At 48.4% G+C, this 14,068-nt stretch overlaps 1 protein-coding gene across 1 annotated transcript; it reads right to left on the bottom strand.

The window, feature by feature from the left end:
* Positions 1-3,883: 3,883 nt before the first annotated feature.
* On the bottom strand, positions 3,884-13,819 carry PSMD2 (proteasome 26S subunit ubiquitin receptor, non-ATPase 2). The gene is made up of 21 exons (XM_001147451.7): positions 13,535-13,819; positions 13,030-13,086; positions 12,489-12,653; positions 11,276-11,397; positions 10,863-11,087; positions 10,405-10,563; positions 10,110-10,254; positions 9,871-9,931; positions 9,469-9,615; positions 9,186-9,292; positions 8,861-8,988; positions 8,544-8,631; positions 7,004-7,166; positions 6,779-6,880; positions 6,439-6,584; positions 6,100-6,183; positions 5,409-5,577; positions 5,226-5,320; positions 4,918-5,044; positions 4,367-4,485; positions 3,884-4,226 (listed from the first exon to the last, which is right to left on the bottom strand). Exons 1-21 carry the CDS (start codon positions 13,667-13,669, stop codon positions 4,044-4,046), a joined length of 2,727 nt encoding a protein of 908 aa, XP_001147451.2. The 5' UTR covers positions 13,670-13,819; the 3' UTR covers positions 3,884-4,043.
* Positions 13,820-14,068: the final 249 nt, after the last annotated feature.

Below are 14,068 nucleotides of genomic sequence, written 5' to 3'. Positions count from 1 at the left end.
ACGCCTGTAATTCCAGCACTTTGGGAGGCCAAGACAGGCAGATCACCTGAAGTCAGGAGTTCGAGACCACCCTGGCCAACATGGTGAAACCTCATCTCTACTATAAGTAGAAAAATCAGCCAGATGTGGTGGCAAGCACCTGTAGTCCCAGCTAGTGGAGAGGCTAAGGCAGGAGAATCGCTTGAACCTGGGAGTTGGAGGCTGCAGTGACCTGAGATCACAACTGCATTCCAGCCTGAGCAACAGAGTGAGACTCTATTTCAAATAAATAAATAAATAAATGACATAAAATATAAAAAGAGCAGACACTCCCACAGAGGGGCAAAAGCGTAAGGATGGAAGAATAAGGACAGAAGAGAAGTTATCTTAAAACTGACAGCCGGTCGGGGGCGGTGGCTCACGCCTGTAATCCCAGTATTTTGGGAGGCTGAGGCAGGCGGATCACCTGAGATCGGGAGTTTGAGACCAGCCTGACCAACATGGAGAAACCCCGTCTCTACTAAAAATATACAAAAATTAGCCAGGCATGGTTGCGCATGCCTATAATCGCAGCTACTCAGGAGGCTGAGGCAGGAGAACTGCTTGAACCCGGGAGGTGGAGCTTGCAGTGAGCTGAGATCCTGCCATTGCACTCCAGCCTGGGCAACATGAGCGAAACTCCGTCTTAAAAAAAAGAAAAAGAAAAAGCTGACAGAGGCCAGAAGGGACCATCATCTACAGCCAAATCCACAGGTCAGATTGCTTGAGTTTTCATCCAAACTCTGATACTTATTACCTGGCCAGAATCTGTTAACTTTCCCTACTCAATCAAGTCCCCCAAATATATTGTTGCTTACGTAATAGATAGTGCCTAACCTGAAAATCTGGGATTCATCCTATATTCCTTCTCCATCCACACACTACATCTAATCAGACACCAGGTCTTACTGGTATTTGGATCAAAATCAAGTCCTATTGATCTTATCTTTTAAAAAATAACTATTCTACCCTTCCCTATGTCCCCATTTCAACTGCCTTAGTTCAAGCATTCATTTTCCTTGCCTGCTCTCCTGTCCTCCAGGGTTAGCTTTCTCACCCAGATAGCTGACCATGTCACTTTTCTGCTCTCATTCAGTGGGCCCCATTGAAAGATACTGTCAAATTCTTAGCACAACAAAGCTCTTGTAAACCTAGTCTGAGCCTGAATTTGCAGCTGTATCTCCTACCACCCTTTTCCCTGGCCCCTATACATTTAGCCAAACCAAATTATCTGTAAGTTTCTGAAAACAGCTTTTCCTCCTTCTTGCCTTTGCTACTCCCTTAGCTATATTCTGCCCTCTTTTCCTCTGTACAAACTTATCTTCCTCTAAGGATATAAGCTTCCTCAAAGTCCCCCCTGATTGCCCCAGGCACTTAGGCCCCATCTCAGTGATACCAGGGTACCTTGTTCACACCCTGGTAAGTATCGATCACAGTTGTTTTCATCATTTCATTAAACTTTTTGAGCATAGGGTTTTTTTTCTGTATTTGCATCCCCATAAATTAGACGAATGTCTGATGCAGAGTAAGGCTCCACTGCTATTCACTGATGAACGAAGAACTAAAGGTGAAAGGTTAAAAGCCACTATGAAACTGTCTTATTCTAAAGCACAATCACCTAAATCACAATTTGGGAGAGAATCATTCTTTTTAGTTTACAAATCACTTTTTATTCTAACATCACCACCACTGGAAATCAGGTAAGGCAACTACTATATCCACATTATATAATAACAGAGGCTTATCACATCACACATGCTAACTTGAAGATTATGGCAGGAACCATAAAGGGGCTCAACAGGGATTCCTTAATCCTGTTTCAACCTTTTTATACAGGCTGCCAAGATGACTCAATCCAAAATTGCTAATGTCTCATGCCTGTAATCCCAGCTACCTGAGAGGCTGATGTGGGAGAATCACTTAAGCCTAGAAGTTCAAGGCTGCAGTGAGCCATGATCATGCCACTGCACTCCAGCCTGGGCCACAAAGTGAGACTTTGTCTCTAAAAAAATTTAATAATAAAATAACTGGGCCAGGTGCGGTGGCTTACACCTGTAATCCCAGCACTTTGGGAGGCCGAGGCAGGTGGATCACAAGGTCAGATCAAGACCATCCTGGCCAACATGGTGAAACCCCATCTCTACTAAAAATACAAAAATTAGCAGAGCATGGTGGCGCATGCCTGTAGTCCCAGCTACTCAGGAGGCTGAGGCAGACAGTCTCTTGAACCCCAGACGCAGAGTGAGCCGAGATCACACCACTGCACTCCAGCCTGGGCGACAGAGCAAGACTCTGTCTCAAAATAAATAAATAAATAAATAGCCAGGCACACTGGCTCATGCCTGTGATCCCAGCACTTTGGGAGCTGAGGTGGAAGGATCCCTTGAGGCCAAGAGATTGAGACCAGCGTGGGCAACACAGCAAAACCCCCACCTCTACAAAAATAAAAGTAGGCCAGCTGTGGTGGCTCATGCCTATAGTCCTAGTTACTACTTGGGAGGCTGAGTCAGGAGGATCACTTGAGTCCAGGAGTTTGAGGCTACAGTGAGCTATGACTGTGCCACTGCACTCCAGACTGAGTGATAAGAGTGAGACCATTTCAAAAAAAAAAAAAAGCCAGAAGTGGTGGTACACACCTGTAGCCCTACCTTACCTGCTTGGGAGGCTGAGGGTCAAGCCTTCTTGAATCCACTTTCTACAAGGACATCCTAGAAGTAGATGTTAACATAATCAAATTCCTCATAGCAGCCTCCCAAGAGGGACAGATGGTTGCGGGAGGTAAAGATGTCTCTTTCATTCAGTAGCACGTAAGTCAAGTTAGAAAAGTATGAGGCTGCCCACTCTTGGGCATCCTTAGCCCAAGGTCAGAAGACGATAGGCTTTAAGAGGGTGTATTGGTGGTGGAGGGTGAGTGTGGGGGGTTATTTACAGGATCCACAAGCCCCCTGAAGTTATTTGGAAGAGTTTGTGTAAAAATTTGTGTATTTGCGTCTCCTAGGAAGAATATCCATTGACTAGGCACGGTGGCTCACACCTGTAATCCCAGCACTTTGGGAGGCCGAGGCAGGTGGATTATCTGAGGTCAGGAGTTCAAGACCATCCTGGCCAACATGGTGAAACCCCGTCTATTAAAAATACAAAAATTTGCCGGGTGCGGTGGCTCACGCCTATAATCCCAGCACTTTGGGAGGTTGAGGCAGGCGGATCACAAAGTCAGGAGATCGAGACCATCCTGGCTAACATGGTGAAACCCCGTCTCTACTAAAAATATGAAAAATTAGCCAGGCGTGGTGGCAGGTGCCTGTAATCCCAGCTACTTGGGAGGCTGAGGTAGGAGAATGGCGTGAACCCGGGAGGTGGAGCTTGCAGTGAGCCAAGATCGCGCCACTGCACTCCAGCCTGGATGACACAGCGAGACTCCATCTCAAAAAAACAAAAACAAAAAACAAAAATTAGCTGGGCATGGTGGCAGGCACCTGTAGTCCCAGCTACTTGGGAGGCTGAGGCAGGAGAATGGCGTGAACCCGGAAGGCAGGCATTGCAGTGAGCCGAGACTGCCTCACTGCACTCCAGCCTGGGGGACACAGCGAGACTCTGTCTCAAACAAAACAAAACAAAACAAAAAGAAGATCCATTACATTTATTGGCTTCTCAAGGGTTCTAAGAAAATGCAAAGAGAAGATGATTAGAAAGGAGGGGCTTAGTTTTTTCCACCCAGGGGAGGGAAGGGGCTCAGTTCTTTCCATCCAGGGCAGTGCTGCTAACCTAAACTCAGAGTTGCTCCTAACAATGCCCTCTCACTTCCACTCCTTACTCTAGTTTAGACTCCAGCCATGACACCCCAGAAAACAGACAGAGAGAGACCTTGGGGATAAAGGTCTTTATTGAACAACCTTATCTCACTCAGTAACAAAAGAGCAGGAGGCGACAATTCCCCCAGAAGTCTGCAGCCGTGTCCACCCTTGGCAGCAGGATGCATGGCCCGCTGATAACATCAGCTGCAGTTCAGAGCCCCTGGTGGTCACTTAGAGATCATAATTGGGGTTCTTCCGAAGGATAACAAAACCTTCCAGAATGGGGGTAACAGGAAGAAACTCCTCAGTGGCCAATTCTGCCCGTTCCCCGTGGGCCAACAATACTGGGGTTGTATGCGTCTGGAACCCTGTGATAGTCTTCGGCTTGCCAGCCTGGCCCACCACATCCACTGCCTGTAGGGTAAGAAAATTGAAAAGAGAGATGGAAAAGTAGCGACAAGCCACCGCCCACGCCAGTTTCAGCAAAGCAAGTATATGTACATTCTCCAGTTTGAGAATACAGCCTGAGCCCTCCCCTCTACTCAGCCTCTCACCTGGCCCACACGGACAGACACTGGCAATGGCCGCAGCTCCTCATCAAACGTAACCAGCATTCGGGGCTGCATGGCAGCCACCAGCCCATACAATACATAGTGTGATTTGCCTAGAATAACTGAGGGAAGCAGACAGGACAAAAAGTTAAGAGACAAAAAGACAGGCCTGGCCAGAAACATTGAGAGCCCACCTCAGCGCTGACCCTTTAACCCGTCAGTCATATGACTGAATCCACACTCCTCCCCTCATACACCCTACTATGAACCAGAGATGCCCCCACCTCACTTTGCTTACAGCCCTTAGACTTGAAAATCGCATTTCCTCAGTGACTTAGGAGCAGTCGCTGGGCACATCACCCTTAAATCTCTTTGGGCCAGATCAAAAGTGTGGGTGATGAAAGTCTCATGTCACAGGCCCAAAGCCTGTCTCAGGAACCTAGAGCGATACAGAGCTAAACTGGGGTCTTGAACCTAAATTATCAAAGTGGCCCTGGAAAGGGTGGAGTCAGAGCCCTGCATGCTATGATATAAAATTTCTGACAGGAACTCACTGTTTCGAACATCCAGGAAAGAGACAAGCACAGTGAGCAGTCCAGCCACGGCCACTTGACTCATAAGCTGCCGGTCGCTGTGGTAGGGGCAGAGGGTAAGGGTACCCTTCCCTAAATGTGTCAGGCCCTGAAAAAAACAGAGGGAAGTAGAGGTGAGGAGTTACCACTGAGGAGACATCGCCTAACCCAGCCAAACAGAAATCTCCCACTTGGTCACATCTTTCCTCCTGGGCCAACACTCCATGTTCCTCCTTCCATCACCACAGATACTTCCCCGGCACGCTCTGTGGAGGAGTTCTATTCTTTACCTGTGCCAAGCGCACCATGAAGAGGTTGTTTGGGTCCTTGGCATGATATTGAGCTAACTGGCGCAGCATTGCAGCCAGACGGGCATTATTGGTACCTGGAAATGTTAAGCATTACAGAAGTGAAAAAAGGGGCTTCAAATCTTCCCCCAATCTGTTTATGATCTTCTTCTGCCGGATACTCACCACTGCCCACCATGCCCATGGCAAAAATGGAGTTATAGGAAACTTCTGGATCAGCATCATGAGAGAATTTGCTTAGGGTATCCAGGATGTTGAGTCGTGGATTTGAAACAGAGATGAGGGCCAGTGCTAAAGGTACAGCCCTCCGGAGTGTAGGCTCCCCATATCTCAGCTGATGATCCAAGAAAATACAACAGTAAGGCGGAATGCAGTAAAAACAAGTTCCATTACAGGAGTGGACTGATGGGTAAAAGGGGGCCTTAACTTCTGTAGAAAAGGCACAGCAGGCTGGGCATGGTGGCTCACGCCTGTAATCCCAGCACTTTGGGAGGCCGAGGCAGGTGGATCATGAAGTCAAGAGATAGAGACCATCCTGGCCAACATGGTAAAACCCTGTCTCTACTAAAAATACAAAAATTAGCTGGGCATGGTGGCATGTGCCTGTAGTCCCAGCTACTTGTGAGGCTGAGGCAGGAGAATCACCTGAACCCGGGAGGCAGAGGTTGCAGTGGGCCAAGACCGTGCCATTGCACTCTGGAGCAAAACTCCGCTTCAAAAAAGAAAAGAAAAAAGAAAGAAAAGGCACAGCAAAAAGACCAGCTCTCCACCAAGAAAACCCATCAGAAAAATCTTCCCTGGGGAACCCCAGGCCATCAAAACCAGTATATTCCAATATTCTTCATGCTATACTCACCAAGTGGCCAAAGGTTCGTAATGCCATCTCTGCACCAATCTCCTCCCCCATAGCAATAAGGGCAATCCCCAGAACAGCCACTCCCTGCAATTGAAGAGAGAGCAGAATCCATTAAGCTCAAGGAATAAAAAACAGTCACCCTTGACTCAAGTCCCATCTGAAAATAAAAAGCCATCCTGTGGGGAACACCTTTACCCCTTACATACAGAACCCAGTCACACGCTATTTCAATACATGGCAATACCCAGAGAGGCCCTAAAGCAAAAACCAAACCCAGCTTCCCCTATATGCTTATCTCTTCTCACAGCCTCTCTGCAAGTGCCCAGCTGCCCATATAACCTGATGTGCTCCCATGTCAGCAGGGGCTTCCTTCTTGTCCTTGTCCTTCTTTTCCTTCTTGTCTTTGTCTTCCTCCTTCTCTTTGGAGTCAAAGTGTTCGCTACAAATGTGGAGCAGCTGCTGCACCTTCAGCACATTCCCAGAGCCTGCGTCAGGGTGGTGAGGGAGAATGGACAGAAATGAGAAGTTACCAAGGAAAAGCTTTGGAAAACAGGAGAAGTCTAAAGAATCTAGAGCAGATCAGAATGAAGGAGAAAGGAGAAACAACCTGAAAATAAGGACCAAGAAAGAAGTGAGGAGTCACTGGGGAAGCACAAGACAGACTCATAAAGACACAGACCTGCATATGCACACACATCCACCAGTGTGTTGGCAAAACTGCGGAATGGCTCTGACACAACCTCCAGTGCAGCCAGGATTGCCTCGATGGCCTCACCCTTCCCTACAGGACAGATTCAAGGGGTCAGAGGATACTTGCCTCCATCCAGCACAGCCTGACACATAAACCCTCCCTGTTGTATCCAGTTACTGTCAGCTCTTTGCCCAAATAGAAACATCCCCTCACCCAGGTGGTTGAGACCCAGTCCAAGAGGAAGCCAACGAGCATAAGTATCCTTGAGCTCAGTCTCTGACTTCTCCATGATGGTCTGAAGGATAGTGGAAGTTACATCTCCATTGCAGGACCCTACTGCTATCATTCCACAGGCTAAAGCTGTCACACCTGCCACCTACAGGTAGGAAAATCAGTATTACACAGAGTAAGTTATTAAAATATTTATGTCTTGATTCAAGATAGCCTATTCCTACAGTCCACTGCAAGATATTCTCCCTAATAACATTAGTTCATAATATCAAAATAACAATAGTAGTCATTATTCATTGAGTATATACTATATGCCAGCCACTAAGCCAACTGTTTTACATACTATTGACATTTAACCCTTGTGACAGCCCCAAGGTCACAGATCCTGAGGTTATCCCCTGCACTGCTTTTTTTTTTTTTTTTTTTGAGACAGAGTCTCGCTCTATCGCTAGGCTGGAGTGCAGTGTCGCGATTTTGGCTCACCGCAACCTCCACCTCCTGGGTTCAAGCGATTCTCCTGCCTCAGCCTCCCAAGTAGCTGGGACTATAGGTGCGCGCCACCACGCCCAGCTAATTTTTGTATTTTTAATAGAGACGGGGTTTCACCATCTTGGCCAGGATGGTCTTGATCTCTTGACCTCATGATCCACCCACCTCGGCCTCCCAAAGTGCTGGGATTACAGACATGAGTGCCTGGCTGTTATCCCCTTTTATGGATGAGAAAAATATGGCCTAAAGAGATTGAATTACTTGTTCAGGATCACACTGCTTATAAGCAGAGGTGGCAAGATTTGAACTCAAGTCTTTCTGACTCTAAATCTATGCCACTAGCCACCATGCTGTATTTATCCATTAATGACTCTGCACAAGTATGAACATTTAAGGCTGACCAATGACTACAATACTAAGGAGAATCATCAACCCCAGGCTGTGTTAAGTTACACTTCACTCTAGTCCAAGTAGTTTCTCAGAGATTCCAAGGGACAGAACTCAACATTAAAATGTTAACTTTTTTTTTCTTTTAAAGACAGGGTCTCACTCTGTAACCCAGACTGGAGTGCAGTGGCGCGATCTCAGCTCACTGCAACCTCCACCTCTGGGTTCAAGCAATTCTCCCACCTCAGCTTCCCTAGTAGCTGGGACTACAGGCGAGCACCACCACACCCGGCTAATTTTTCTGTTTATTTTTTGGTAGAAATGGGGTTTCACAATCTTGCCCAGGTTGGTCTCGAACTCCTGGGCTCAAGTGATCCGCCCACTGCAGCCTCCCAAAGTGCTGGGATTATAGGCACGAGCCACCGTGCCAGGCCTAAAATGTTAACTCTTTAGCCTTAAAACCACCAGAGGCTTAGAATCCCAGATCAAGGGGTTTCACTGAGGTGACGCCCCTCAATACACACCAACAGGCATGTACATGTATGCACACATGCACACACTTACTTCTTTTTCATTATTTATCACAGAAAGTAGGACTCAAAGCACCTTCCCTACTTACTCTAAATGCTCAATAGCCTCTACTCACCTCCATGCTGGACTTTGAATCTCCCATCACAGGCAGCAGCAGTGTTAGGACATCTTCACGATTTGAGCCAGCATAAGCCAAGCCTAGCCTGCAAAAGCCATGGAAAGGCGGTCCCCAACACATACCCAAGGATGCAGCAAGAAAAGAACAAAAGGAGAATCGGTCATTCATTCACCATTTCAACAAACATTCACCAAGAGCCAGATACCCAATAGGCACAGTGGTAGCCCTTGGCAATATGGGTGAAAAGGGCCCAGTTCCTGTTCTCCAGAGTGTACAGGCTGAGCACTACCAGAAAGACAAGCGAGGAACCTTACCCAAAGATGGAACCAAGTCTCATGGTGTTGCTGTTGTGGAGAACATAGTCTGAGAGCAGTGCCAGAGCAGGGTCACACTCATTCCGGACCCCAGAGTTCACTATGCCACAGGCAAGAAGAGCTCCTGACTACAAAGAGCAAACAGATTCTTCACTCAGGATACTCTATCTTCCTCACCACAAAGGATGCAACATGGGCCTCACTGCAGCACCCTTATTAACTAGAGTTAAAAACTGGGCAGACCTCATCAGTGAAAGAAAGGCACTGCTAGGCACTAGAATATGGAACGGGGAAGTCCCCATGAGCAGGCTGTATGCAGACCAACCTTAATGTAGTCCTCAGAGGAGTACAGGTACTTGTCAATCTGGGTGAGGCCACCATCCACATCCCACAGCAGAATCATCCCAAGAGATGCAGCTGCACTCAACATTCCTATACCAGGGAAGAATCTATTAGTCTTAAAATGGCCCTATCCTGAGGATCCTGTTATTATAAAGAGCTCTCCAAAGAACTGCATGGTGGATCCCTTGTCAGATAACGTATGACTCCAAGAGGACAAAAGAAGTGATCAAAGCAAAACAAAAGACAAAGCAGGAACAGAATTATACCGTGGTCCTTGTTCTTGTAAAGCCATTTGTTGCCATCATCTGTTAGCAGCTTGTCTTGGCCAAAAGCTGCATTCACAAAGCCATTCACAAAAGAGGAGGCCAGGTTCATGCGGGCAGAGTCCACCTGAGAGCCACTGCCCCCAAACCCTGCAACAGGAGGGAGAGGAAAAGTAAGGAAAGAAGGTTTCAGGTAGGACAGGAAAGAAACACAGCATGGCAACTGGTCTCTGGTTCTGAGCTAGTCCCTTAGTATCCTCTACCTATACCCCCAAGCAGTGACCTGAAAAAGATTCATGAGGATTCTGAGCTCGATAGGATAAGCATGTTGGCCAAGCCATCACTCCCAATACAAGGGGCATACCTACAATCCCCCAAATCCCATACACAGAGAGGGCTACTCACTGTTGTTCTCTAGGTGGGTTTTGTAGATGTCATCAGGCACCTTGGGCTCCATGATGTCCAGCTGAAGAGAAGTCAGAGGGTCACAATTGCTTCCCTAGAACTCCCCCAGCTGTCCCTTCTGCTATCCCACTGAATGGCAATTCTAATCAAGGAGAGTCTAGTCAGAGGTAGAGTCAGGGAGGTGAAATGGCAGGTAGAATTATGACGAAAAGGCCTTGATGAAAAAAGGGCAGTCTCACCTCCCGAGCTAAGGCCAAGAAGTTGCTGTTGAGCTGTACATTGGACATGATCTCTGTCAGGTCCTCATACTCCTCGACATCTTCACTCAGCTCCAGGAACACCCCATGCCGGCCTAGCATGAATGCCATCTGTTTCTGTACTACCCTGTGGAGAGAGCCCGTACATCTGCTCATCACTGTCCACTAAGGGCACAGGAAAACCCCTCAAGCCCTAACCAGAAACTACAAGTCCCAGCTCTTTATGCGAGTGTCCTATTCATAAGCTTATCTCTTTGCCAGCTTCTTCCCTACATACACATCCTTGCAGGAGGTGAAGATGTCTTCTACCAACTCCATGTCATTGAGCATCAATGCCAATCTCAGAGCTTCAGGGAAGCGGCTAAACTTCCGGAACACACCCAGGGCACAACGCAGTAGGGCTGAGTTCTCAGGCTCAGGCACGTAATTCACACAACTACAAAAGTAAAAGTAACAAAGAATTCAGAAAGTCCCAGGCACTCATTTTCCCCATTGAATTCACTTACCCAAAATAAATAATAAATATCTACTATATACACCAGGCACTGTGCTAGATGTTAGAACTACTAAGAAGACACAAAGTCTCTGTCCTCAAGAAACTCACACACATCAAAAGATTAACTACAGCGTGATGCTATGCTTGAGCAAATGCTCTGGGAAAATAGAGGAGGCGCAATTGAGAGAGAGGTGCTGAGGAGGGCATGCCTGCCACCCTTCCCTACCATGTTCACTCACCTGGTGAGATAAAGGCAGACCTTTGCATATGCATTTTCATCAATGTCCTTCTCCAGCATGTCCACCTGCTCAATTTCCATAAGCAGGTCGCAAGCCTCATGCTCTGCATTGTGGGCCATGTTATAGGGGACGATTTCCTTCACCAGAGTGAGCAGAGGCTCCCGCTGGACCTTCTCTGCGTCATCCAGCTCCTGCCACTCCTTAGCCACTTCTCCTGCCAGATGCCTACAGATAGTCCCAGACGATTAAGAGAGCACAGCTTCAGGGGAAGCACTTCTCTGTGGGTCAAGGAATCCAGCGTCTGGGAAATTCAATACACTGATGCTCCAAGACAGATTGTACCCCACAAGAGAATTCTGAATTATCTCAGAGCCTCAGAGCCCCCTTCAGATTCCCAAGAAGAAAGATCTTACCTGACATACTCATGACCCCATGATGCCAATTCCTCCTGGGAGCCCACTAGCCGATACTTGAGGCACTCACGCTCCCCACTCATGGTCATGGCCAAAACGGAGATGATGTCAGCAGCAAAACGCTACAAAGAAAAGAGTTCTTTGAAGTCAAACCCAGCAGTCCAGCATAAAGGGAGCATGCATTGTGGAATCAAGATCATTGTCTCCAAAATTGAACTAACTACATACCAATCTCTGTACTAGAAATTTAACATGTTATCGAAGCTAAACCTCACAAAAACCAAGGTTGGTGTTGTTGCTATCTCCTTTTTTTTTTTTGAGACTCAGTTTCGCTCTTGCTGCCCAGGCTGGAGTGCAATGGTGTGCTCTCGGTTCACTGCAACCTCTGCCTCCGGGGTTCAAGCGATTCTCCTGCCTCAGCTTCCTAAGTAGCTGGGATTACAGGCGCCCACCACCACACCCAGCTAATTTTTTTTTTTTTTTTAATTTTTAGTAGAGACGGGGTTTCACCATGTTGGCCAGGCTGGTCTAAAACTCCTGACCTCAGGTGATCCACCCCTCGGCCTCCCAAAGTGCTAGGGTTACAGGTGTGAGCCACCACACCCAGCCACTATCTTCCTTTTAAACTCACACAGCTGAAGGGTGATAAACAAGGGATAAAGTGGAAAAAAATGGAGGCTCTTAATTTTACTTTAATTGCAATTATAAACTATTAAAAGGTTTTAAGCAGAAAAGACCCATAACGGAGAAAGATCACGATAGCTGCTACATGAGAGGCAGACTGTGTAGGAACAAAGCACAAAAGCAACAACATCAGTTAAGAGGTGCTGCAATAACCCATGCAAAAACTGAACATTTCCAGGATTAGGGTTGTACCAGCAGGCAGAGAAGTGACTGAATGTGGAACATATTTTAGAGATAAATGAATGTATATGGGATAGAAGAAAAGAGAAAAATCAAGGTTAAACATACGTTAAAAGTAGACCATGCTAATGAAACCCCAAAGTCCAATACACATGACAGAAACAGTGTCTTCTGAGAAGCTGACCTTCCTTTCAGCTCTTTTGCGGATATTTTGACTGTGATGAACTCTGCTCAAATAGATCACGGCTTAGGTCTATCAGGCTTCCTGTGACTCACAATGAGCCCCCCCATGATCTGGGTAAAAAGGAATTCCTAAACTAGGCCTCCACCAGGTTTGAAACAGTTTTACCTTATTCTCCCCAGGGGCCATGTTCTCATAGATTTCCTTCAGTTTGCCATAGTGTGGACGCAGAAATTTGAGAGGCTTGGGCACTGAAGTCATGGAAGTTGTAGAAGAACGAATCTGCCTTCGCAATTCCTCCAGCGCTGGTCGATACAGGGATGTGTCCTTCTCCTGATCAAGAGACGACAGGGCTCAGACAAAAAGGAGTCACACCCCTTCAAGTCATAATACAGAGATATTTAACTTAACAACTCCTCCAAGGAAATGCTGTGTCTTATTCATTCAGCTGTGATTCCTCAACTCCCTGCACCCTGCCTGGCACAAAAACAAATGACCCAAGTTAAGAGGTAAGAACTCTGCTTCTCCCACAAGAGAAAGCTGCAAAACTGTACAAATACCCTTTGTAACTAACTCTCCTGCCTCCCAACATCATCATAACACTGACCCTAAAATACAGTCCACCGCACATAGCAGTTGCCTCAAAAAAGAATAAAACAAGTGGGAAAGATCCAAACATGCACCGAATCATGTTAACATCGTGACTCACCCCTAGTCGTTCCACGAGCATCTCCAGTTCATCCTGAAGCTGTTTATCCTCTTCAGACTGGAGGGTTGGGAGAAGCAGCTCATGAAGAGAAGGAATCCCAAAGACGTCCCCTCCCACTTACCCGGGGCAGGTGAAGAATAAGCCTGCCTCCTTAGGAGGCGCCAGGTGGACAAGGAAACCGAGTGGGAATGGGAAGCCCTGGTGAGAAATCAGCCTGGGTTCTGAATCAGGCTCTACTTGAATGCCACTCTAGGAAACGGAGGTGACAATGACCTGCCCGAGTCCACCTCACGCGGCGGTGGTGAGGGTTGGTGGGGACGGCGGAGGTGACAGCGCGGAACGGAGAATGAGGAGCAGAGAGGCAAGGTGCCGGGAGTCCCGAGGGTCGCCCCAATCGCCCTCTCCCTGGCGCGGTGGGGTAGTTGGGTGTCGGGCCTGAGGCCTGCGGAGCCGCCGTGACTCAGCCCCGCGGCCTCCTTCGCCGACTCTCGGGGTCGCGCCTCACCAGCTCCTGTTCTTTGTCCTTGTCCCCGGCATCCCGCCGCTCCTTGCCGCTCGGCTTCTCGTCCGTGCCGCCGGGGGCCGCCGCTGGAGACTGCTGGGGCTGCACCGGCGCCTTGTCCCGGCCTCCCTCCTCCATCTCCGCCGCCACTGCCGGCCCGCTGCGCGCGCACCCGCTCGCACCGCCCTTTTTCCCAGACCGCCTCGCGCGCGTCGGTCGCGGCGCCCCTCCTCCTCCAGAGCCCGCCTGCGACCGGAAACGCCGGGGCGAGCCGGGGCGCTCGGCGACCCACCCACCCCCACGGCCTGAGAGCCCCGCCCTCGGACCCCGCCCCCGGAGGCAGGCGGAGACTACAATTCCCAGCCTCCCCCGCGCCATAGGCGCCCCTGGCCCCCGACCTCTTCGGAGTTTCCTGAAACCCGCGGGACTTGGCCGTGTGGGGTTTGGGTGCGCTCACTGCTGTAGATGGGCGGTCTGCGACCGGAGTTACCGAGTTTTCCTCGGCCACAGGTTTTTCTCATAACGGTGTAAATAGAA

Source organism: Pan troglodytes, chromosome 2 (assembly GCF_028858775.2).
Source record: "Pan troglodytes isolate AG18354 chromosome 2, NHGRI_mPanTro3-v2.0_pri, whole genome shotgun sequence".
Lineage (NCBI taxonomy): Eukaryota > Metazoa > Chordata > Mammalia > Primates > Hominidae > Pan > Pan troglodytes.
This window is presented reverse-complemented; position numbering and strand designations above follow the sequence as displayed.

Excerpts from the sequence above, each read along its gene's own strand:
- PSMD2 (XM_001147451.7), bottom strand. The coding sequence starts at position 13,669 with ATGGAGGAGGGAGGCCGGGACAAGGCGCCGGTGCAGCCCCAGCAGTCT. Across the intron at positions 10,255-10,404 it reads TTCACCTCCTGCAAGGATGT|GGTAGTACAGAAACAGATGG; the intron begins GTATGTAGGGAA and ends CTCTCTCCACAG. Across the intron at positions 6,881-7,003 it reads ACTGGGTCTCAACCACCTGG|GGAAGGGTGAGGCCATCGAG; the intron begins GTGAGGGGATGT and ends TCTGTCCTGTAG.